This window comes from Pholcus phalangioides, unplaced genomic scaffold (assembly GCF_987345545.1).
Source record: "Pholcus phalangioides strain wild (caught in Gottingen) unplaced genomic scaffold, Ppha-v1.0 ptg000024l_1, whole genome shotgun sequence".
Classification (NCBI taxonomy): Eukaryota; Metazoa; Arthropoda; class Arachnida; order Araneae; family Pholcidae; genus Pholcus; species Pholcus phalangioides.
In genome coordinates, this window is record NW_028301616.1 from 2,400,689 (window position 1) to 2,424,434 (window position 23,746).

Sequence of the window (23,746 nt, forward strand, 5' to 3'; positions counted from 1 at the left end):
TTCAGTAATTTGTACGGTGTTGCGAATGATTCTTGAGCTGTTTTCACTGGACCCACCTGGAATCGGTTTTTTCCACGAACACAAAGAAAAGAAAGGAACACAAAGGAAGTATGTGTACCCACGAGGCGATTAGGACCGCTACAGGGGGGGGGGTCTCGCGTTGCAAGATCGGCGGGCAAGTGTATACGCGCCTTTATGTAATTTATGAGTTGGGAAGGTAAATTTAATAGATGATTTCTGTGAAGAAAATAGAAGTTGGCTTCGCCCTGAAAACATGAAAAAAAACCCATTTTACAAAAAAGCTGGCATGGCTGACTCTTCATTGAGAAGCAATATAAGTTATATAAGTAAATATTATTTTCTCCTCTAAGGGCTGACTACGTGAAAATTCCCGAATGATACCGCAAAAAACGGTATGTATGGTCATCATGATTTGAGCGGAAAAAAAAAAAAAGACGAAAATGTTCTTCCAACAAACTCTCTTGTTGTGGCCGGTTTGGCAACACAGATTTGAACGCCATTTTCCGCATAATGTGTCAACCCTGTTGATGGTACTACTGTGTAATAAATGCCGAAGGTGGCTTAGAAAAAGGAAATTTTCAAGTTATCTTCGATAGATTTTCTGCAAGAGGGAAAAGCGTTTCCCAATTATGGCAGGTACTAATTACCATAAATACGATTCTCGAAAAATTTTGCCCAATGTGTGTGCTTGTTTAAATTAATTGATCCATCCAATCACTTCAGTTTGGGGGAAAGCACAGGTGATCAGTCGTGTCGAATTCCTTTATTTACGTATTTATTCCGATGATTGTGTGCATTCATTGTGCCAGGGACTGTGTACAACATGGTTCAGGTCAACATAGTGATAAACGCCGAGCACATGTGTGAAGAAGCCTTACCGATTCATTGCCGAAACATTTGCTCTCGCTCTGTTTTCTTCTTGAATGTAAATTAAGCAGTATGAAACGCTTAAAATCGACTAGATTCGAAACGCTGGGAACATCTATAACATATTCGAACTTTCATTAGAGCAATTTAAATGAATTTCTCTGTAATTTTATTGTATTAGTCGTTACTATGTTTGCTCGATGCACCCCTCCATGAAATTATTGGGTATCTGTTACGTAATAACTGAGTTGAATGGCAATAATTGCCTGTATCCTGGTTGATTTCGTTACTTTGAATGATGTGATTGTGACACACAAAATCATGAACCAAGGTTTGCACGATACCTCCTCACCTTTATGAATTTAGTAATACGTGTGGCATTGGATTCGCTTGTGTGCCTTACGATGGGCCTATTATAGCCACAAATTATGGTATTATAATTAACAGGTTAAATCCCAATATACTGTATTTAGCTACTGTTTTAGCACGTAGTGCCAAATGCAGGTGTGGCACTATGTGCTAGGACAGCGGTTCTCATCCTTTTTTGACTCGCGGAGTGCTATCCAGGATATAATTTTTATGGCGAAGCCCTGTTTGACTCGAGGAGCTTTTTTTTGTAGATAAGTTTTATGGCAGAGAGAACCTGTAGGCCTCTTTTATTTATTTATCTACTGAATTTATTGATCTATATTATTTTTCTCGAGTTACCACGGAGCCCCTGGGAGGTGCTCACGGAGCACCGGTTGAAAACCCCTGTGCTAGGGTTATTGCTAGAACATTGAAAAATGATTAAAAACATGGTAAAAACACCTCTGATGCTGAAAAGCAAGTTTTCACTAAATATTGTCAAAAACGCATTTGCATGTGAATGAAGGAACAGCTGTCGTATGGTCCGCCACTTGGTGATTATTTGGCGCCACACATGTCTGATGGCCTGACGAAGAGTCTCCAATGCCGTCAGACACTACGGACGCCGAAAAAAAAACATCAGCGTGCAAAACATCATAGAAACCACCAAGCATAAAAATTGAAAAAAATATCAGTTAAAAAAAAATTACACCTGGCCCATTTTTTTAATAATAAAAAGATCGGGGCATAAGGAATTCCGGGCATAAATATTCTATGTATTGAAACTAAAACCCGGACCCTTTTTTTTAAATAAATGGATCCGGGCATGCTGAATAAATAAATATTATATGCACTAAAATCCGGACCTTTTTTTTTAAATAAATGGATCCGGGCATGTTGAATAAATAAATATTCTATGCATTAAAACCCGGACCTTTTTTTTAATAAACGGATCCGGGCATGAAAAATTCTGTAGGTTCATTTTAAATAATAAACCGATAAAACGGAAGGCAGGGCAATGGATGAATAACTAATAAATACAACGAAATAATAAAACGGTATGATACAACCTGAGCAGTAGATAATAATCTGTAATGACTACAGAAGGGCGGAATAATAATCAAAGAGAGAGAGAGACGCGCTGGAAATGGAACAACGGCTGCTTAGAATTTTTGAAAAAACACGGTGAACAAAAGAAGAAAAAAAAAATCCTGTTTGGCGAAGCTAGCGCCATCTGGTATCACCCAACGAAACCGGAAAAGTTAAGAATACGACAATCCAGAGAAGCATTATGACGATCTTGGCGACTTATCGTGAGAAAAAAGTCGCCAAAGTCGTGGCGGACCCTACTGCATCTGTTCCTGAATAAATATCATAATGAACGTTCATCACATTCTCCTCATTCTCTATGCTATTTTTAGAGATCGTGACTTTTTATTAAATTGTTTAAATGTGGTCGATTTTCGCCTGTATGAAGACAGCCATATCTCAGCCAGGTACAAATTGAATTGTTAATTACAGAGATGCACACCACGTAACAAGCTCTTGATTAATGTGCCATAGGTATTAGTATAGGCATCAATTTCTGGATCTTTGAATTTGAAGTGTTACATTGTGATTTGTGGTGAAGTGAAGAAAACCATCGTCAAGACAGGTCTACAATTTCCAGCAACCAGAGATTGCTATTGTTCCCGATAGTATATATATTTTTCAACACGTTTGATAGCACATTTTTTCCCTGGTTTAAAATCACTTCAACAAAGCATTTGTTGCTCCACGTTACCAAGATCCTAATTACCCCTCACTCGTTTACAGTGGTTATATTTTATTTTTTAAAATTTACTTTCGTCAATCTACTATGGCGCCAGGACCACCAAGAACAATGTTTTTATTCACTACTGCTTCCACATGTAATTCTCAGTAAAAACTCACTTATTATATTTGACATTTGGAGTTTGTGAGAAATCTGAGAATTTTTTTCACTTCACCCACAAGTAGGTAACTTTCAAAAAGTTGTGAGCATGAGCAGGCTTTCAAACCACGTGTCTCCATGGGTAGACTTTCGCATTTTATGTGAACATTTAACTTGACAGGACCAAAAAAACCATTGCTTGCATCTTTTCTTGCCACCCATTTCATTCGTAAATGGCAGGTTGGGCATTCTATAAGGCACATTCTCAGAAGTCGATAATACTTCTCAGCCCTTGAAATTGTAGACTGTGTAGAAACGAATCGATGTGATCAGCCATAATGCAGAAGAAAAAAACCAGAAAAAAACAGCTACAGTGGAGGAAAACGGCACAGAAAAGACAGTTTAAGCACTAGTGTAAAAACACAGAATAATCAATATGAAATGGCAACATTAAGGCGATATATAAAATTGGGCGCAGAGAGAGAGAAAGAGTGATGCCATCTACATTTCAAGATTTGGAAGGATTATGTTGGTGAGAGATATAGCTGCTTTGCCGCAACTGTAAATTTGGCGACAGAAAGGTATACCATACATTGGGAATTAACCTCCATTTGGTTATGCTTTGGTCAGGTTGCCGTGAATTTTACTCACAGAATGAATGAAATTTCTTGGATTTTTTTTGGAACAATGCTATCACTATGGTTGTTATTGACATCCCTCTTCTGCTTTCTTTGTAGAAACTTATGCATGAAAAATGTTACGAAGAAACTTGATAAAACCTCTAGTTGCATTCATTTTTTTTTCAATTCCGTAATTGAAAGTTTTTTTGGTGTAAAGGCCCACCTCAGGATCCAACTTACAGATATGCGAACAGTCAAACCTTCACAACGACTATCAACAAGGCTTCTCTTTGCTTCATTTCAAATTCAGCTTGATCATTCTTCAGGGATGTGGTCTTTGTGTGACATAATTTTGTACTCTATAGGATAATATAATTCAGAGGAATCGACAATAAAAGACAAATACTTTTGAAAAAAAAAAAAGACTTCCATAGTTTTTCGTGATTTACTGTAGTTCTGTATTTTATGGTAAAAATCTCCCTGGCAGAACCTATTCATAGTTATTGTGGTATTTCAGTGTTGCTTTCGTTAAAAGGTATTAAAGCTGTGACCCGTCATGGTGAGACAGCCCTTACTATATATATATATATATATATATAGCCCCAGTAGCATTGCACAGCAGGTCCTCTATTTCCTTGATGTTTGACTACCAAGTAGCCGCCTTAAGGATTTCTAGCTGTTTCGCTGTAATGCATATTTATTCATTTGTATTGCTTGGAACCAGGGTTTAAGCTAAGGTCATATTTTTTGTAAAATGTGAAAGAAAATCGTAGACAATCTTAGAATGCGAAAGAAGTGGTAGCCACTTTCACAAAAATGCGTACAGGAGATACGAAACAAGTAGACATCCAACCATCAATCATTATCATCGTAGCATTTTGCTAAAGTTCCACCCCCTCATTTTTCCTTTTTTGCGAAAGGAATTTTTTATCTATCTTAAACCCTGTTTGGAACTGGATATTATATTTTCTGTGTGTTACAACTGTTATATTATTTGAATTTATTACATGTGACATTATACATTCTTCTTAAAAGTTCATAAATTTCTTATTGTTTTGTTAAAAATATTTTGCAGGCAATGGGGATATACAGTGGTGTTTTTCACAAGTGAAGGGTACTCTCGACGACGAAGTGGCTGAAGGCAAGTACTTAGCAAAAAATATAATCACTTAACCTACTACTGCGTTTTGTATGGAAAAAAATTTAAGAAATTCGCAATCACTTCTTATTTACATGCGAAACGAAATCGTTTTTATGAGTGACTCAAGAGAAGCGTTGCGGAGAAATGGCGAATGGTTCTTTGTAAGCTTGGACATGCCGTTAACTGGTAAACATTGATATTTTGTAGGGCGATGATCTGATGCAGCACTTTGCATGAGTTCATATATATATATATATATATATCAATCATTTATTCGTAGCACCCATCCCTCATACCGGCACGATTCTTTTAGAAATAGTTTTTTGTAGCTTAGATGTGTCTAGTGCGTTCAATTTTGATTTGCTTTCAATTTTTATGTATATAATGTAACATTTAACTTGAAAGAAAAAAGTTTTGTATACATTTATTTTGTGATCATGAGATATGTCTGGTTGCCGATTTTTCCATTTGCCTGTCCCGTTTTTTTCTCATTTCTTTATTATGCTCTTTGTATCTTTATGTCATGAAATGATATATGTGTATTGTATGGCGTAATTTATGTAACGTAATTAAAATATATGTACAGAGTCCAAGCAAAACAATACCTAACCATGTGCCTGGAATGAAGTCTATCTCATTACTCAGACCTGAATTTATCAGCCGTTTTATTTGTATGATGTTTTTTGGCACCGAAATATTTGGTTGCATGACAAACTACAGGTTTTTCGAGTATGAGAATTAGCACCTATGTATATGGCATGATAAAATTGTTTGTGTGGATACATTGCTTGGATCACACTCATCACATTTATTTGTGATGTACTTTGCAATATCCATGCGGTCCCTGTGGATTAGACACAAATCCTATTTTGACTTCTAGCATCAATGAGGAATGGTTGTCCTAATCCCCTTGTTGATGATTTAAAGCAGGGGTGTACAACCTTTTCAGTCCACTATATTGCTATTATACTATATTGCTACCATTTGTGGGTCAGGAACTTGTATACATGGAGTGACCATACGACCCATATTTTACAGAACATTCATTAGCTGTCCCGATTTGTTTTAAAATGAAAATGCACCTTTTTACCTTTATTTTGAACAAGGTTTATATGTTCAAAGTAAAAGTTATATAGACCTAAAATGCTTGAAACTATGCAAGCATTTATGACCTAAAAGAACAAAAATAATATGTTAAAATTCAATAACATGACCTTATCATTTTTCCATTATTCCATCTTTTTTTCAGTTATTGTTTCTTATTATAAACAAAAAATTTGTCAATTTACCTTTTTAATCAACCTTTTTTCAAACTGATACAGAAAACATACCTAACAGCTTGCACGTGCATCTAGTGTTGTGCGTGAAGTTAGTTCTGCCATCTGTATTTTGAATTAAGAGTGAAGTGCAATTGTTTGCATATTTGCACAGTTGTAAGCCAGGCCACAATTAGAGTAGGGCAGAAAGGTCTCGTGCCACAGAGACGAGCACGGGTGCCAACTGCCAAGTTAGTTTTTTGTTTGTTCAAAATTAAGGGGAGGGACATTAAAATGGGTAGTGACAGTGTCAATTTTTATTTTTAGTTGCAGCCCTGGATGTAGCATCTGTTGCAAGACTTTAATGGAGAGATCACGGCTCTTTGTGCCTGAAACTAGAAAACGACAGAAAACCTACTCTGGCCCACCACCACTGCGCCACTTGTGGTATTTGAACCCAGGTGTTTGTGTTGTGAATCACCCCTATGGCCACACAGTGGCTACCATCAGTGCTGAAAATATTCTCTCTGAAGTTGTAAAATTCATTCACATTTTACTCTGAGCACTCAAATTTAAGCACACAGGGCCCAATTTTTGGTAATAAATGACTAAAACAAGATCTTATACAAATACAAATACAAATACAACGCCACAACAGGCAAATTGCCCAACGAGGTGGCTGACTTAAGAACATCATGGATCCCCGAGCCCCTACCTACTACTACTACACCACACATGCACCTCCCCCCCCCCCCCCGCGGAACCCCCCAACGAATCGGTACATGCGGGAATGTGCGTGTACGTGTAGTGCAACCTGACGTAAAGTTTGTTTCTGTGTAGTGCTTGTTATGTGTAGTGCTGTCATCTGCCCCCAGTTTTACTAACTATGAGTGAAGTGTTATGGTTGAATGATTTACTGTTGTAGGACTGTTGCTCTCTGTGGCGAGACTTTTTAACGGGGAGATCGGCTCGCATTTGCGCCTTGAAGTTGGGAACCACAGAAAACCAACTTCAGCCGACCACCACTGTGGGGTTCGAACCCGGATCCTCGCATCACGAGTCCGGCACTATAACCACTCGACCACCACAGTGGCCTGAAAGTTGAAAATTCTGAAAATATGACCAATAGCTCGCAAATGACCGAAATATGACTTGTCATAAATATCTGAGTCCTAGTTAATACATTTAGTGGAACATTATTTTCAAAGCTTATAATTATTATATGATAATTATAACTATAATTTGAGAAATTTGGCAATAATTATGGCCATAAGTAATTATAGCCATATAAATATTCATCTCACTAGCTAATGGTTTTTTCTGGGAATTACATTTTAATCTACTCCAATTTTCATAAGCATCTCATTGCCAGCTGATTGGTGATTTTTGTTTTTTTATTTTAGTGGTTTTGGTTGCTTTTGGCAACTTTTTTGGTGATAAGGTAATTCTGTATTTTCACATGGAGATTCTTGATTTCCTATACTTTTATTTAGTGATTATGGTCAACTATGGGAACATGTATTTTCTATCCAAACACCATTTGTGATCTGGATGGAACCTCTTGGTGGCTGGAGATTTTGCATCCCTGATTTGAAGTTTCAATTTTATGTCATCTTTGATACATACCGAATGCTGGATATTTCGAACAGTTTACTAGATATAGACGAACCCAAAATTATAAAAGAATCACGGCTATACGCATTTCGGAACTGTATGAAGGAACTTCATATAGTTTCAAAATGTGTATAGCCGTGGTTCTTTTGCAATTTTGGGTTCATCTACGTTGGCTTTCAATTGTATTATCTAACCCAAAAGGTAATCCATTTCTAGTTTACTAGAGTTGCTACTGTAAACCAAGTTCCAGTCCACAACAATGTTACCCTGCGCTAAATCGTAAATCCTTTCTATTCTCAATTGCCAATTTTTATTTGGTGCTCTTGCAGTCAGTGCTTTATCTTGCTGACCACAAGAGCACCAATTCTAGTTTTATTTAAAATCTTTACCACCTTCACCCATATCTTTGCTATGAAGAGCATGCAGATGGTAGAAATGCAGAAAGTCTGAGGTTATGTAAAACATTTGGGAAAAGTCAGGGAAATATGTAAATATTTGAAAAAAAGTCAGTGGGGGAGGGGGGGGGGGAGTAATCCGATAAAGCAGAAGACTAAAACTTTTTAGTCTTTTGCTTTAGACTAAATAACGTACACCTTTTTGGTGAATAAAATTTTTCGTTGAGAATAATCAGAGAAACGGTCAAGCAGATTTTTCCAGGAACTCTGTGATGTTTCAGCTCAACTGAATTGGGTATTAAAAATAGAGTGAAACTGTATTGTTATTGATGGAGTAAGTTTCATACCACTGTATGGGATATTAATTTTGCATTTTATCGATGACAGTGAATTGTGATGTTGACGATTGGCATAGGCCTGTCTGTTGCATAGCTGCATGTCTTATGATATGGTGATCTGATATAATTCAAAAGGTTTTTTATGGAAAATTGCTTAATTTGTTCTAAATCAAGGCTGGACAAATCGCAAAAAATCTATGTGCCAGAAAAATTTTTTTTATTCAAAGAAAAAGGCCCAAAATAGTGCTTCTTTTTCAGGGCATAATCATCCTGTTTCATGTTGGCAGACATGCTGCTATAAATTCCAAACATTTTGTGCTGCCCTCAGCTTGCAATTTAGTAACTACACAAACAAAACTTTATTCGCCAATATCAATTTTCTTAGTCATCATGGCGACCTGGCACAAGGGATTTGTTGAGCCTTGTTTTAGATAATCCAATAATTTAAAGGTAGTTTTATCAAACACTAAGAAAGCACTAGAAAAAATAATACAGTTGATTCTCATTTTAACGAATACTGTTATAGCAAAAATCTTGTTTTAGCAAAAACTTTTCCCAGATAAGTTTACATGGGACCAATGTAAAAATCTGGAATTCATTTATATCAAAATTCCGTTGTTATGAAATGATTTCTCTGGTCTCTTGGATTTTTTTTCAATTCCTTTACTGCAAATAATTCATTCAGGATCTGTTGCTTTCATGTATTTCCATAGATTAACAACAGTATATATACATTTTTATAGAAGTAGAACTTTCTGTTTAATTGAGCTGCTCAGGCTAATGCTATCATTATTGACTTTGAAATTTCAAAATAAAACATGAGCAAAGAGAAAACAATCAAATATTATTCAATTATTTGGCATGGCTTTTCAGAACCATTGTGCCAATATTTTTCATATACATGCATTTCACTGAATAAGTGCAAGGGCACGTGTTTCAAACGATAAAATTTCAGTGCTCGTGGAGTTCTAGACTGGTGTAGCATTATCTATATCATGTTTTATTTTCTATGCTCACTGAATTGAATTTCAACTGTGCAGCTTCAGTTATTAGAACAATGTATTTTGTGCTTAGAATTTATGTACTGTGACAGCACAACAGCTTCGCATTACTCTGACATGACATGGTTCTACGTTTATTTATATATTTTTATTTACAATAACCCAGAAGGTATGGAATGCACTTGCGCTGGAAAAGTAATAAAATGATAAAAATAATTAGGAATAGTAGTCAGAAGGGAAACCACTTCGTACACAGAGCCAAGTTGAAATCCTCAATAACGGAAGCAAATTTTACATAGGAGGCGCGTAGAAGTTCAGATGGCAGACTGTTCCATATGCTCGCCACACAGTATCTGTACCTATGGAAAGGCAGTCTTTCTTCTGGATGTTGGTATTCTTATTTGGAAGTGATGCCTCGGTAGGTTAGCTTGTGTGTCCATGATATTGAAGAAAGGTTGTCCCGATGGTAGATAAACCATTTGGTGGATTAGCTTGTAACACATCTTCAGGTCTGCAGGGATTCTATGCCATTCCAGAGAGTGCAAGCATAGAAGAAATTCAAGTCGAGTGCAAGCATAGAAGAAATTCAAGTCGAGTGCAAGCATAGAAGAAATTCAAGTCGAGTGCAAGCATAGAAGAAATTCAAGTCGAGTGCAAGCATAGAAGAAATTCAAGTCGAGTGCAAGCATAGAAGAAATTCAAGTCGAGTGCAAGCATAGAAGAAATTCAAGTCGAGAGCAAGCATAGAAGAAATTCAAGTCAAGTGCAATAAGACCAGCTATCCATGCCAGCTATTCATTAGGTAAAGGAACTGTCTTTTCGAGTAGCTTTATGTTCTTAATTTTGTAAGGGCTCAATACTTGTGAACATAACTGCAGAGTCGGGCGAATATACACACAGAAAACATATGATAACATATGCCCGTCACATTTGCGGTATGCCGTACATAACATATATGAAATTCTATTAGCTTTGCAAACTAATCCTTGATAATGTTCAGTAAAATCCAGTATGCGGTTCATTGTAAACCTAAATCCATGCATGTATCTGTTTCATTCTTGCTGTAACGATTCATTACCTAGTTGATAATATTCAGGATCGCTGCATTTACTCAAATGCATTGATCCGCTTTTTGATGTTGAAAAAGTGAGTTTATACTGATAATTGTAATGGAAAAGTTGTTGGCATGCAATTCTTAGACCCCTATTGTTTTCTACCGGAGAGAATAACTTAACGCCATCAGCAAATTACAATAGAGGTATGGATCACACAGCCTGAATGATATCGTAAGTGTAGAAAGTAAATAAGATCGGGCATAACACAGACCCCTGGATGACTTCGCTTAGCACCTGACATTCTCTGGACATGATGCTGGCTACGCGAACCTGAGGAACGCTGTGTGATAGCATCACTTGAATTATCCTCATAATTTTATCGGGAATGCCCATGCCAGAAATCATCACGTCAGAGGTCTTGTGTATTCAGATTTGTGTAAATTTTGTGACTGGAATTTGTATGGCACAGAATTTCCAAGAATCAGAACTCACATGTCTCTTGTAGTGTGATGTGGCCTTTAGTCTAACAAGCAGCAAATTCGTTGTCAGGGAATGAAAAAAAAAAATGTGATGCTTGATTTAAAATCAATTGAAAATTTTGTAAATGCATACTTCCTCAAATTTTTTTTATAAGTGATGAAAAATAAGATGAGCAAACAAAGGAAAAACCCAGCGACATGGAAAAACTTGGTTATATCTGTTATGGTCATAGCATGTGGAACCATATGCACAACAAGTTTTGCATTAATGTTTCTATATGGGTTTTCACAATATTGGACAGATATGAACAAAATACCTGGGTGCGGTAGCCCAGGTCGATAAGATACCTAAAGTACCAAAGGATGTTTAGAGGTGTTGCACATTCGATACCTGGTTCGTCCTTGTCAGCAAACTTTCTTGACACGGGTACAACAGAAACGGCGACATGACCATAGAAAAAATTGCTACTGCAGGAAGTCCCCCATCGCGGGGTTAGCGCACCAAATTCTCGATGAGTATAAAAACAAGCCTGCCGTTCGGAATTTGCAATATGGTATATATATATATATATATATAGGTCTAATTAGCCCTCGTGTGCAGAAAATGACCATGGTGCAACAAAAATCATCAAATGAACAAAATTCCCTCTAAAATAAATGGCAACCAAAAAAAAATTCTTAGGAGCACTTTACCTGCTGATAACTATACTGTGTATGAGCTGACCCCCTCACTTCATGACCACCAAAACTGTAATAAATTTAAAACCTGTGTATAAGCCTACCCCCAGGATCAGTGCATTTTAGAGGTGGAAAAATTAGCATATTTTCATGAAATGAAAGTTACAATGAAAAATGACTCGAACCTTCTAATCCATTTCTTCTGATTATCCAACTGTGTTTTCATCTTCAACTGTGGTATCATCAGCATCCTCACTTTCAAAGAGGATGCAGTCTTCAATTCTATTCATCACAATACTGATGGGACACTTTTTAAAAAGGATTTGGTGATTTTGGTGAAACAGAATTCCATACCTTTTGAATCCACTGGCACATTAGGGCAATGCTGGTTTTTTTTAGGGTGCTGCTTTTTCTTGTTTCTTTATCTTTTGAACTCATTCATTTGGTCCATAAATTCCTTAAATCTTTAAAAGGATTGTTGATGCTTTCATCTGAAGGCTGGAAAATAGAAGTCCACTGGGAATCAAAGCCAATGAAGTTTTGATTTTTTTGCTTTAGTTTTAGCGTCATCAACTCTATGGGTTTGAACATGTCTTCAAAAAATTACTCTACTAGTTAGTGACGTCATCTAAAGTAGTCTAATGACGTCACAGATCTCAGAACTAGTCATGCAGAGGCCATGTAGCTATATGATTTGATGAATTGGGTGGGGGGGGGGGGGGGGTTGGTCGATATTTTCTACTCGGACACTGACCTGTTTATAAGCTGATTCCCTCCCCCTCCAACTTGAGGAACAACTTTTTCAACAACAAAAAAACTGCTTATTTGCAAGTATATTTGGTACTCGCATCAGTGAAGTTTGTTTAAAATTCATGGCAAAAGAATTAAGTTTAACCTTGTCAAGAGATAGGCAAATCTAACATGGCATTTTGGCAACATTCATTGCCTATTTCATCATTAACTTGATATTTATGCTTGACACTCACAACATCTTCTGTCTATTTTTGTAGTTATTTTTAAACTTGGACAAGCTGATAATCTGAATTATTTTGTCAATTTTACGGTAGGACAATAGATTTCTAATTTTTTTGCTAAAAGCAGAAGAGTTTTTCAACTCTGATAAAAAGCTATGCATGTTTAAAACATGTTTTTTAATGAAATAACAGGAGCCTCTTGACTGAGACATGTTGTACAGTGGAAATAATTTTTAATTCTATATTTTTCAAAAAAAAAAAAAAAAAAATAGCCAAGAGAAAGGCGTTTAATAAACGCACTCGTCTCTTCTTACTTAAGTTCAATTTGTTAAACAATTATCCATTGTTGCTGTCAAAGATAGCACAATCAGTAACTATATTTTTCTCTATTTTTACTGCAAAATTTTTTATTTTTAAACCTTAAATTTACCTGTGGCAGGTGATGTGTTTAAAATGCCAAATAAAAATAGTTGGGAAATTTTCATTTGGCTATGAAGTACTGATGAAAAATATTTAAAATTATAAAAGAAAAGTTTGAAAGTATACTTATCTTTAAAAAAAATGTATTGAAAGTATATTTTTGTTTAAGAAAGCTGTCATTTTAAAATTTGAAAAATGGGCTACGGACAGCCAATGAGTCAAAAAACTTGAGTAAAAAAAAATTGCATAAGAGAATTAAAAAAACAGTTTAGTTTAGAAAGCATTTCAGCCTATATTTAACTCTATAATGCCCAGATCGCCCGAAGTCGGCCGAGTAGGTTAATGCCCATAACCGCCTCAAGTCGGCCCAGCTAGGGGTATGAGTATGTTTTGGTGGGCTTTTGTCACCAACGGGGAAGAAGATGAAAGCTCTTGTCAGAGGCGGGAACGGAAAAGACAACTGCAACGCCCTATCAATGGGATTTTAAAAGCTGATGTACTAGAATGTTCCTTGAGAATGGACTAAGGGTACTCAATGCATTTTACAAAGAGATAATACTGTGAGGAAAGGGGGTGTTTTCAGTAGACAAATTATCTCTCGAAAATCCATTGAAATTAAAGGGTGAACGTCAATGCAAAGGGTGGCATGAATAGAAACTCATGGAGAAAGGGTAGGGAGAGGGAAAGTGGCCGAAATTTGGACGAGTTCACTTCGAACAGAAAAAACTTGGTATTTTCACGACCCTCCCAGGTTTTCTGTCTGGGCGTTAAAGAGTTAAAGAGCTCCTGTCTCTCATGCCATTTTGCAGGAGTCGGTGAATGACTGGGTGGCAGCTAGTCATTCATAACAAGCCAGGGTTGGCTCAATAAATCTAAGAAGCAGTATGTGATTAGATATCTGAATATTTACAAAGAAAAACAATTGTACCGAATGCATTTATTTATGTGATCAACAGACTTCTATTTTTTATATTCTTTTGAAATGTCTATCTACCACGGTTATTTATATCTGAACTGTTTCTAGGTTTCTACTGTATATCACTAGAGTAGCTGATTTATTTAGTCTTGATTGTGGTGTTAATCTACTTTTATGTAAGGCTGAATTTGAGTGGATGTCCCAGATAAAAATATTTTTTTGTTTTTGTAATTCAAATTTAGCATCAAATAAGTGGATATTTATTTTAGTGGATAAAATCACTTGACAAAGTTTATTTTCAGTTTGAAATTCTTCAAATAGAATATATACACGCACACATACATATAAATTACACACTCTAAGTGGACATGGAATTTTCTTAGTATTTGCCCATCTTTCTGCACATAATCTGTAGAAAGTTTGTTTTGTAGTAGAAATTTACTTATTAAAAAAACCATACACATACATGCATAATTTTGTGAAGGCACAGAATAAACAAATTTAATATAAAGCAATTTTACTGTGTTATGTGTCAGGACAATTGCTTTTGTAAATATTTTTGTTCACCCAAGTTAAATCAATCCTGCTAAAACCCATAATGTGCAATCAAGCCTTATTAGTGTGTATCACCCAGCTAATACGTCATCTCTCTTACAGAGTCATTTTTTGGAAATCCCAATTGACCTCTATGGGGCTTTGATGTCATTAAACTACCGATAATGCTTCACTCCACTCTGCTTAAGAAGTCATTTTTGTGAAAGCACTCTTTCAAAAATTCCCATTCGAATCAGAAACTCTGTACAGTACATGGGATAAGTTCACTCTTGACAATTCAAGCAGAAGCCATTGAAGCCTCAATACCCTCTTCTTTTGCTGAAAAATGTACATGGCAGAAATTTGCTGTTTTTTTAGGGAGAAAAAATATTTAGGTCAAGCTGCTCAATATTTTTGTAGGTTTTTTTTACATTTTAAACAAATCTTGGATGATTGTCCAGCATTGGCCCCAAAGCAGAATGCTAAAATTGTTCTGTAACAAGCCCTCAGCTATCTGGAAATATTCTGCTATGTAGTAAAGATTCCCGTGTAATAGTGTTTCTTCAGTGCACTTAAAATTCTTCCAGATTGTTCTGCAGTAGCACATTGTTCTGTGATGTACGCCACAGATTTTGGTATATTCTGCTTTGGGGAGCATCTGTAACCCTGTGTTCACCCTACTCTCAGAATGTTCTCAGAACTTCAAAAAGTTCATTCGCCTTTGAAGACAAAGCAGCGTTAGTGAAGGAATATAAAAAAATCAACCCAATGAAAAAAATTGTATCAGGAATGGAAAGCACAACAGACCTCCAATTTTTATTTTCTTTGGAGAAAAGGATCGCTTTTTCAGCTACCAATTTCATGTGAACAAAACTTGCTAGTATTTTTTTCAGTGAAAAAAAAATTCAGAGCTCTTAAAGAATATTTCATTTCCATTTATGATGTTCTAAAAGAAATAATCTGTCATACAAGACACAATGCTTCTGTTCCCATAAACATGTGGAAAAATTATCAATTTTTTTAAATTTCCAAAAGGTAATATTTGTTTATTCAAATGTGTAATTGTAATCTGGCAGATAAACATTGATTAAGAATAACTCGTATAATCAATTTTCATGGCTGATTTTTATTTGAATAACTGAAATTTGGTTGTTTCTGCATCAATAGGGGGACAGGAGTCAGCTCTGCCATGGCTTGCTCCATTTGGCGAGTCACTCTGCTTACGAGGTCACATTTTTGGTCTCCCAAGAGTGACTCATTAACGAGGTTTGATTGTACATATTAAAGCTCATATAGAAAAAATTATGAAGCAAAATGGAAGCAAGTCAAACGTTTTTGAGAATTTTATGTGGAAAACTATATGATAAGGGATTTGGGATTTCTTCCAATTTTTTTAAAGCTGCCATTTATTAGTACTGCTGTAGATTTTATTTTGTCAAATATTTTGTGATAAAGTTATTGAATGTTGGCATGTCTTTGTCTGATTTTTTTTCCTTCATGTGCTTTTAGCTTGAGTTTTTGTTAATATATAGACTTGGATGTCAAAATTCCTGACTTTTGTTGACTGGTTTTCTTTTTATTACAGCTGACATAATATCCTGTGTTGAATTTAATCATGATGGCAATCTCTTAGCGACTGGAGATAAGGGTGGTCGTGTTGTGATATTCCAGAGGGATCCTGTGGTATGCTTTTGATTTCTATGATTTATTTGCAGTGAAACCTTTGCAATTCATGCTCCCTCCCACCTTAATGCAGCAGGATTCTATTTTCAGTTTCATGTTTTCCAAATCCTAGAAATTCACCCTGACATATCTTTTTTTATGGAGGGTATATACACTGCACAATAAAATATGATCGGGAAAAATTTAATTACAGTGAAACCTAAAACGGACACTGTACGAGACAAAAAGCAGGGTTGGGGTTTTGGACAGGACATGTAGGAAAACTGTCCAAAAGTGTCTGAAACTCCAAAACCTCCAAGTTTCAAAATGTTATGTGGAAATCTTTGGTTTTTGGTTTTCCCCCCACGATACTAACATATTAAAAAAAAAAATACTAGCAGAAAATAAAACTAAATCAAAAATATTTCAAAAAGGTGTCATTTGGTTTTTTTTCTAAGTTGATTCACCAAATTGATGGTTTTAAGCTGGAAATCTGATAGTAAATTAATATCACTCATATTACGGTTTAAATAAACACTGTTTTCAATTTTTTAGTTTGCTGTACATGTTATTTATACTTTGTATCTTGTTTTTAAAGTATGATTATGAAGCAGGTACTGTATTTAGGACAGTGCTTGTCCAAAACCCTGCTGAATCTGTCCAAACATTTATCTTTAAAAAATACATTATATTGGAGGTACCAAATACGCAGTCACAGTTATAATTGCATTATTACTAAACAAAAATATTTTTTATTAGACACCAATATACTGATGTGAATATATATCAATGGTGTAGTGTTTATTTAATGCAAATTGTTCTATTTTGACTTTTCAAACTTTTTTCTTAAAATTTTCAAGTGAACTTTCTATTTTACATTCTCAATTTTCAAAAACTAATTATAAATAAAGGAAAATATCTGAAGAAAATGAGGCCACTATGTAGCACCTACACATGACTAACAGAACACAATTTCACAAACACTGATTATGCCTACATAATGATGAAAGACTTCAAGACCCAAAATATTTGTTAAATTTAAATTGTTGCTCTTATGAGGCTAGAAGCTAATATTTCACTGAATAAATTCAAGCTATATTTACAGTTCTATCACATGGAAGACAGCAATGAGAAAAACACTGGGAGAAGGCTTATCAAAAGACTGTCTTTAACACATTGTTTTTTTATTTCCGTATCCCCCAAGTTATGCGTCAATTGAAAGAATATTTTAAAATTTTGTTATCTTAAAAATCATCTTGGCACGGATAAGGCAGCTAAATTAGTTATGTGTTATTAAATGTTAAAAGACGCAGCTGCTCTTGATTATTAGAATTCAATTATTATGTAAGTTTAATTTCATTCTGTAGTCATATGTATTGCTTTTTTCTAGTTTTCATGTGACAAATTTCTATCCCATTCTGTATCTTTCATGTTTCCATAAATCTAATATTTAACCTCAAGACAGTTCAGTTTTCAATTGTTGGATAACCTGATATCAGTCATATAACCCTTTGCACATACTGTTTTGAATTTCAAAATTTTATTATATTTAATGTAATTTTAATAATATAATATAATTTATATAATATAAAGTTTATTATTTGATTATAGAAGTTACCTCTTCATCAAATTGCTAAGTTTTTCACTTATAGTTATAAATATGAGGTTTTGGACAGATTAGGACAGTTTTAGACAGTATGGTAAAAACCACTGTCTGAAACCTTGCCAACCCTGACAAAAAGTGATTTTAAGCAGAACCAAAGTACAGTCTGTTCAATGATTGGTGCTTTTATTTGCACCTTTATGAAACTGAAATCTGTTTAGGGATGGAATTACACTATAAAAGTTTTAGGAAAGTTCTTTTGTGAAACTTGAGGAAAACAATCAATAAGCCTATTGATTACATTCGCTGGAATGTAACCGATACGCTTATTAGTTGTATTTTTCAAGTTTTATAAATGAACTTTTCTAAAACTTTTATAGCGTGATCCCGGCCTAAAACAATATTATTTCAGTCTATTAATGTTCTGTTTTGTACAGATTTCACTGTAATATAATCCTTAAAATTAGTTTGTCCTTAGATTTACACAGATATTCGGGCTGAATAACTAAGCCAGCGGTTCCCAACCTTTTTACCTATGTCTCATCTCCAGACCAACTGTGACCCCCCACTCTGTACTCCTAGGGGATATAAGCTGGTTCATCTCAGGAGACGTGGGCTGCTGTGAAAACCCATGTTCCACCAAATCCCATCTCTGAAATCCTGATGCTCCTGTAACTAGAACTTATTGTCAGGAAGCTTCCCCCCCCCCCCCCCCCCCCCCAGTTTGTATTCTTTTTTTACGTTACTTGCAATTCTTGTTCCTCAAAAAGTAACCCCTCTTCACGTTGAGGGAGCAAAACTTTCAGAAGCAATGGTTCTTGAACAGGAATCTGTGGGAAGACTTCAGAGGGTCTGTGAGCTTGTATGAGAGAACAATTAAGACATTTTTACATTGCTGTATACAGAATACTATTTTGTGAATGGGTCTATGTCCTTCGTTTTATTAAAACAAAGGGTCTGTGCACTTCATCTTATTGGCACAAATTGTTTGTTGAATACAAAACGTTAAGAACCCTTAGTCAAATCCCTTCCCCAAAGAAAGCACTGAAAAATAAAAATAAAATACAAACACAAAGGGCACAACAGGCAAAGCAAAATGCCCAACCAGATGGCTGACAACCGATGCCCATAAAAAATATGGAAGCTAAATATGTGAAAAATATATTAACTGAAAGAAGAAATCAGAAAATTGTTAGAATGTTGAAAAAAAGTTAAATTTGAACTTTTACAAATATGGTGGGAGTTCTGAAAATTTCCAAGCCTTAATAGAAAAACACATTCCGAAATTCTCCCCCCCCCCTAAAAATTATATTTCCCATTGTGGGACTCTGTATTTATATAGCTGTGATTAATTTTTTTTCCCGGGCTAGTTTGTGATACTCACAGATTTTTAGTGCTTGTATTTTTGCATTCATTAAAATTTTCTTTAAATGTTTGGTATGTCATGTTTAATTTAGAAAATATGTAATTTTAATTATGAAACTAAGTGACTTCACTGTATATGCCAATCATTTAAATGACACTGCAGAAATCACTAAACCTCCCTTTAAAATGCCATATATTTTGATTGTCAGCAAGTGCAAATTAAGGGGGTATAAGGAAAAGTGTTTTAAAATATGTGGACTTGTCAATGCTAAAAATTAGAGGCTTATAAGGAGGTGGGATATCTCGTCCATATTGCTTAAAAGGTTAAAAACACACCTATTTCATATTGTACCATGGTTACTTGTCTACAAGAAAAATAAAAAAGATATTTTAGAAGCTAGAACTTGAAACCACAGTAATAAATTCAAATTGTTTTAACTAAAACTTCTTGATACTAAATTTTATATAGCTGCTTTTCATATAACCGAAATGAGTGTTCATTTTTGAAATTCGCAAGGAGTAACTATCGCAGATTTTAGAACGACGTGAGTGATTTGATACTTGTGAGCACAGGGCAATGGGAGCCTCACTATAAATCTTTGCTAACTTTTCCGACTCAACTCTGCCTCTTTTGAAGTAACGGAAGTAAGGTGCTTTTCATCAGTCCGGGGTTGTGAGCAGTTCTATCTATCGCAGATTTTTAATCAAATTCAGCAATGTGTTTGAAAATTAGTATTTTTTAAGTAACCGATTTAGGTCCTTTTTTTGATATACCTACATGTTACTAATCTGTACATTTAGGCTGTGCAAATATTTGGATTAAAGCCTCTCGGTTTGCATGAGGAAAAACTCCTTTCTTTCACTGTATCATGAAACGATGAATGAGCAGCGTACTATGCTCATCATCTGCAGATGATGAGAGCAGTTTAATTGTTAAATGCCTAAATAATGAATGTCGGTTGACAGTTTGAATTTACATTTTGACCTTGAGGGAAAAAATTAATTGTTCCTATTGGTTTTAGGAAAATTCATTTTAGGTGATCAAGATGCATAGTTTTGGAACTGATTCAGTAAAACTGGAGTAACTATTGAACAACTTTTATTTCATTTCATTGTGACAAGAGAAATAGCTGAATTATTTTCTTTGCAGTCTAAGATATCTGTCCCGAGGAGAGGCGAGTATAATGTGTATAGTACTTTTCAAAGTCATGAACCTGAGTTTGACTATTTAAAAAGCTTGGAAATCGAGGAGAAAATCAACAAAATAAGATGGTTAAAAAGAAAAAACCCTGCTCATTTTCTTCTATCTACTAATGGTTTGTATTTTTTATTTTTACAAATAACAGTTTTGGGGTTATTGCTATTCGTTGATTTTGTGTGCATTGTGAATTATGTCTCTCTGAGCCTGTACTGTGAATTGCTGGTCTGACAAATAGATCGGCTGAAGTATTGTGCACATGTTATTGATTTGTGTATGACTTATGTTTGTATACAATGCGGAGACACTCTCACAACATGTGAAAGTGCATTATGCTGTTTGAACAATGGTGTTATGAAGAATTTTCTCTAAACTATTGGAAAAATCCTGAATTTCAGGTTTTTTTACCAGTCCGTAATGATTTTATTTTTGAAGTAAAAAAATCCTAGCCCTATTTATCACTAATCATGCCACTGTATAGAGATGCCACTGTACTCTAATTTATCTGGGTCCCGGGACCCAGGGTACTAGAAAAATCTGTCCCTTTTGAGTGAAAGTGGGTCCCTCGAAAAAAATTATCTTTGAAAAAAATATGCCCCCATCCCCTCCCCCATAATTCAGTGGTCTTTCTATGAATTTTTTTCCAGCATGCCTCCAGTCTTTTATCACCTGCTTATATTTCTCTTTGTTGAGACATAGCGGTGGGCCATGTTCTGAGTAGAAGAAGGTATCTCTGTGAATCAAATAAATAATTCATTTCTAAAAACATGCTCTATCCTAAGGTTCATTTACTTTCATTGTCTACTTGTAGGAAAAGCAAAGAAGCCCATTACATAGCTGCTAATTCTCCCGAATTTTAGCTTCATCTCTCGACCTCCTGCAAAGTTCTTAAATCTCTTGAATTTTTACGAAAATCACAAAAAATCCCTAATTGTCCCTAAACATTCCCTACTTCATTTAAAAAGAATCCCCGCTTCTGAAAACAGTCCCTAAGAAATTTCTTGTGGGGCAAAAAGTCTTGCCTCTGTTTTTTCCCCTTCCGAAATGATGTCACACATCATAAATATGGGGAATAGTGGGAAATTCCTTTTTTAAGGAAGTTTTACAAACCCTCTGATAGTAGCAAGAAAAGTTGTTTGTCTTATCGTGCAGGGAAATAGCTTAGCAGCCGATAATCCTGGATAATAATTGAAGATTATAGTGACACGCGCATGTGGTCAAAACTTCCTCTTGGGGAGTAGGTTGGTGGGCCTCCTTGTGGTGCTCCCCGGATAATGCAAAATCCACCTTGTCTTTGTCCTACCCCAGTCTTGAATTAATTTGCTATTAGCATAATATGTCTTTGTCCTTTCTTTAAAGTCCTGTCTTTTGTCCTTTCTTTAAAGTCCTGTCTTTTGTCCTTTCATTAAAGTCCTGTCTTTTGTCCTTTCATTAAAGCAAGTGAAATTCTCTCTCTCTGTACACTCTTTCTCAGACACTTCTCTTCTGATTCCCTATTCATATAAATTCTTGCGAAGCAATTCCTTTTAGAATGATTTTATTTTCCCTCCCTGATGGTAGTCCACAATGATCTGTCGCCATTTAACTGCCACATATTTTTACACCTGAATATGGGAGCTATGCCAGATTTGTGTTAGCGAAACTTAAGTGTGCTTGTGTGTGGCCAGCATTGATGCCAACAGCACGCGGTGTTCCCAGGTTGTTACTAGCGTGTTTTGTGTTCAGTAAGCGATGCCATCTATCTAGGACGCAACTACATACTTTCTCAAATGGGGCAAGTACACATTTTGGCACCCTGTGTAATGAAGAAGCAATTATAAAGGGTGAATTTTTGACACCGCCTGTAGTCCAAAGCCTGGGGGGGGGGGGGCAAACCCACCTGCTTCTCCCCTCCCTACCCTAGTTGCAGCTTTTCATCTATGTTCCAAATTGGTAATGCTTGGATTTGAAATTCAATGTATAAATATTTGTGTTGTAGGTCTGTGTGATTTTTATGGCAATCAGAGCTTTTTTCTAAAGAATAACCAACTCAAAATTGGAAAACCTTAGAAAATCATATTTTTAGCTGATTACCACTGCGCAATCTCGTGTTCAAACCCGGATTTTCACCAGAGGCAAAATCTGGGGGCTAGAGCCCCCAAGAAAATGAAAAACAGGAAATAATTTTGTAGAAAATTAGAATACAGTCTTATACAATGTTAATTTAAAATTATTTTTGAGCATTAGTGACTCACAATTTCTGTGGAAGAAATCCTTCTGCCCCTCCATAAGCCAATTATCCATAAACACTAGTGATTTTTGCGATGAGATACAGTGACTACCACATAGCAGTTAGATGATGAAACTGCGTATTTTCAAGGTAGAGTTTTTACAGATTCGTTTTTTTTTCTGAACAATCTCGGGAAATGTTTTACACTGTGAACAGGCGTTCCAAATCGTTTAAGATTTTTCAAAAAAATGCGCATTCGCAATCTTGTAGGAACAAGTTGAATTTACGCTGTATAGACACTGCCTTTGAATGCCGGCAGATAGCAGCGAAATTACAGTAATTTCTGATATGTAACTGGACGGAAGAAAATCCGCAGGGCAATAGAAACTCAGAAATTTGAAAATTCTGTACATGGCCCCCTCATTAAGGGAAGCAACTAAATATCTTCAACAACCCGCATGTATATCAATACACTACCTTTCTCAAGGTCACACAATTGTGATGACTGAAAAGGAAAAAAAAAAAAGAAGGGGAAAAAGTTGGAGTTTTTCTCTCTACTTTTTTTCTAGGAACTAGGAAAGAACGCATCCCAGAGGACGCGTGAACCAAAATTTTATGCATCCTTTTCTGAAATTCTGGATATTTGACACGCTATAGCGCATCAATTGCATCTCTGACTAATAACATTTCCTTCCTAGTATTTGGTATTCCAATTTGCTCTGGCTACAATGCCTCACTGAAAATAATATTGGTGGGTTGATGTCAGAAAAACATTGTGTTAGGCGGTAATATTGCAATAAGAACAGCAAAACTGCCTTACGTACAAACACTATAAATAACACTCCTTTTGTAATCAGATATGGAATTTTTTGGCCAATCAACATTTTTGTCCATGTATACATATTCTGACCAATCACAGCAGCGTCTATACAGCGTAAATTTACACCTGACTGAACCTATCATGACAACATAATACAGTGTTCTCATTTTGGCTATCTCAGCACAGAACATGAGACGAGTTTATTGCTTCCTGCAGGTAAAAAAAATCACTGTCTGAACTGAAGAGCTGACTGAAGTTTTTTGCAATCTAGGCAAGTGTTATAGTGTATCTAGCACATTCGTCAGTTTGTTTTCTTATCA

General features: G+C 35.6%; 1 protein-coding gene across 2 annotated transcripts in view; it reads left to right on the forward strand.

Moving 5' to 3' along the window:
- The first annotated feature begins 501 nt into the window (after window positions 1–501).
- tws (protein phosphatase 2 regulatory subunit tws) overlaps window positions 502–23,746 on the forward strand; it is a 38,475-nt gene continuing 15,230 nt past the window's right edge. The window contains exons 1-4 of one of the 2 annotated variants that reach the window (XM_089251382.1): window positions 502–657; window positions 4,844–4,909; window positions 16,155–16,252; window positions 20,350–20,515. In XM_089251382.1, the coding sequence (XP_089107508.1) occupies window positions 651–657; window positions 4,844–4,909; window positions 16,155–16,252; window positions 20,350–20,515 (337 nt within the window). In that variant the 5' untranslated portion in view covers window positions 502–650. Of the gene's footprint in view, window positions 658–4,843; window positions 5,096–16,154; window positions 16,253–20,349; window positions 20,516–23,746 lie in introns of both variants that reach the window. The other variant, XM_089251383.1, reaches the window with a different exon arrangement.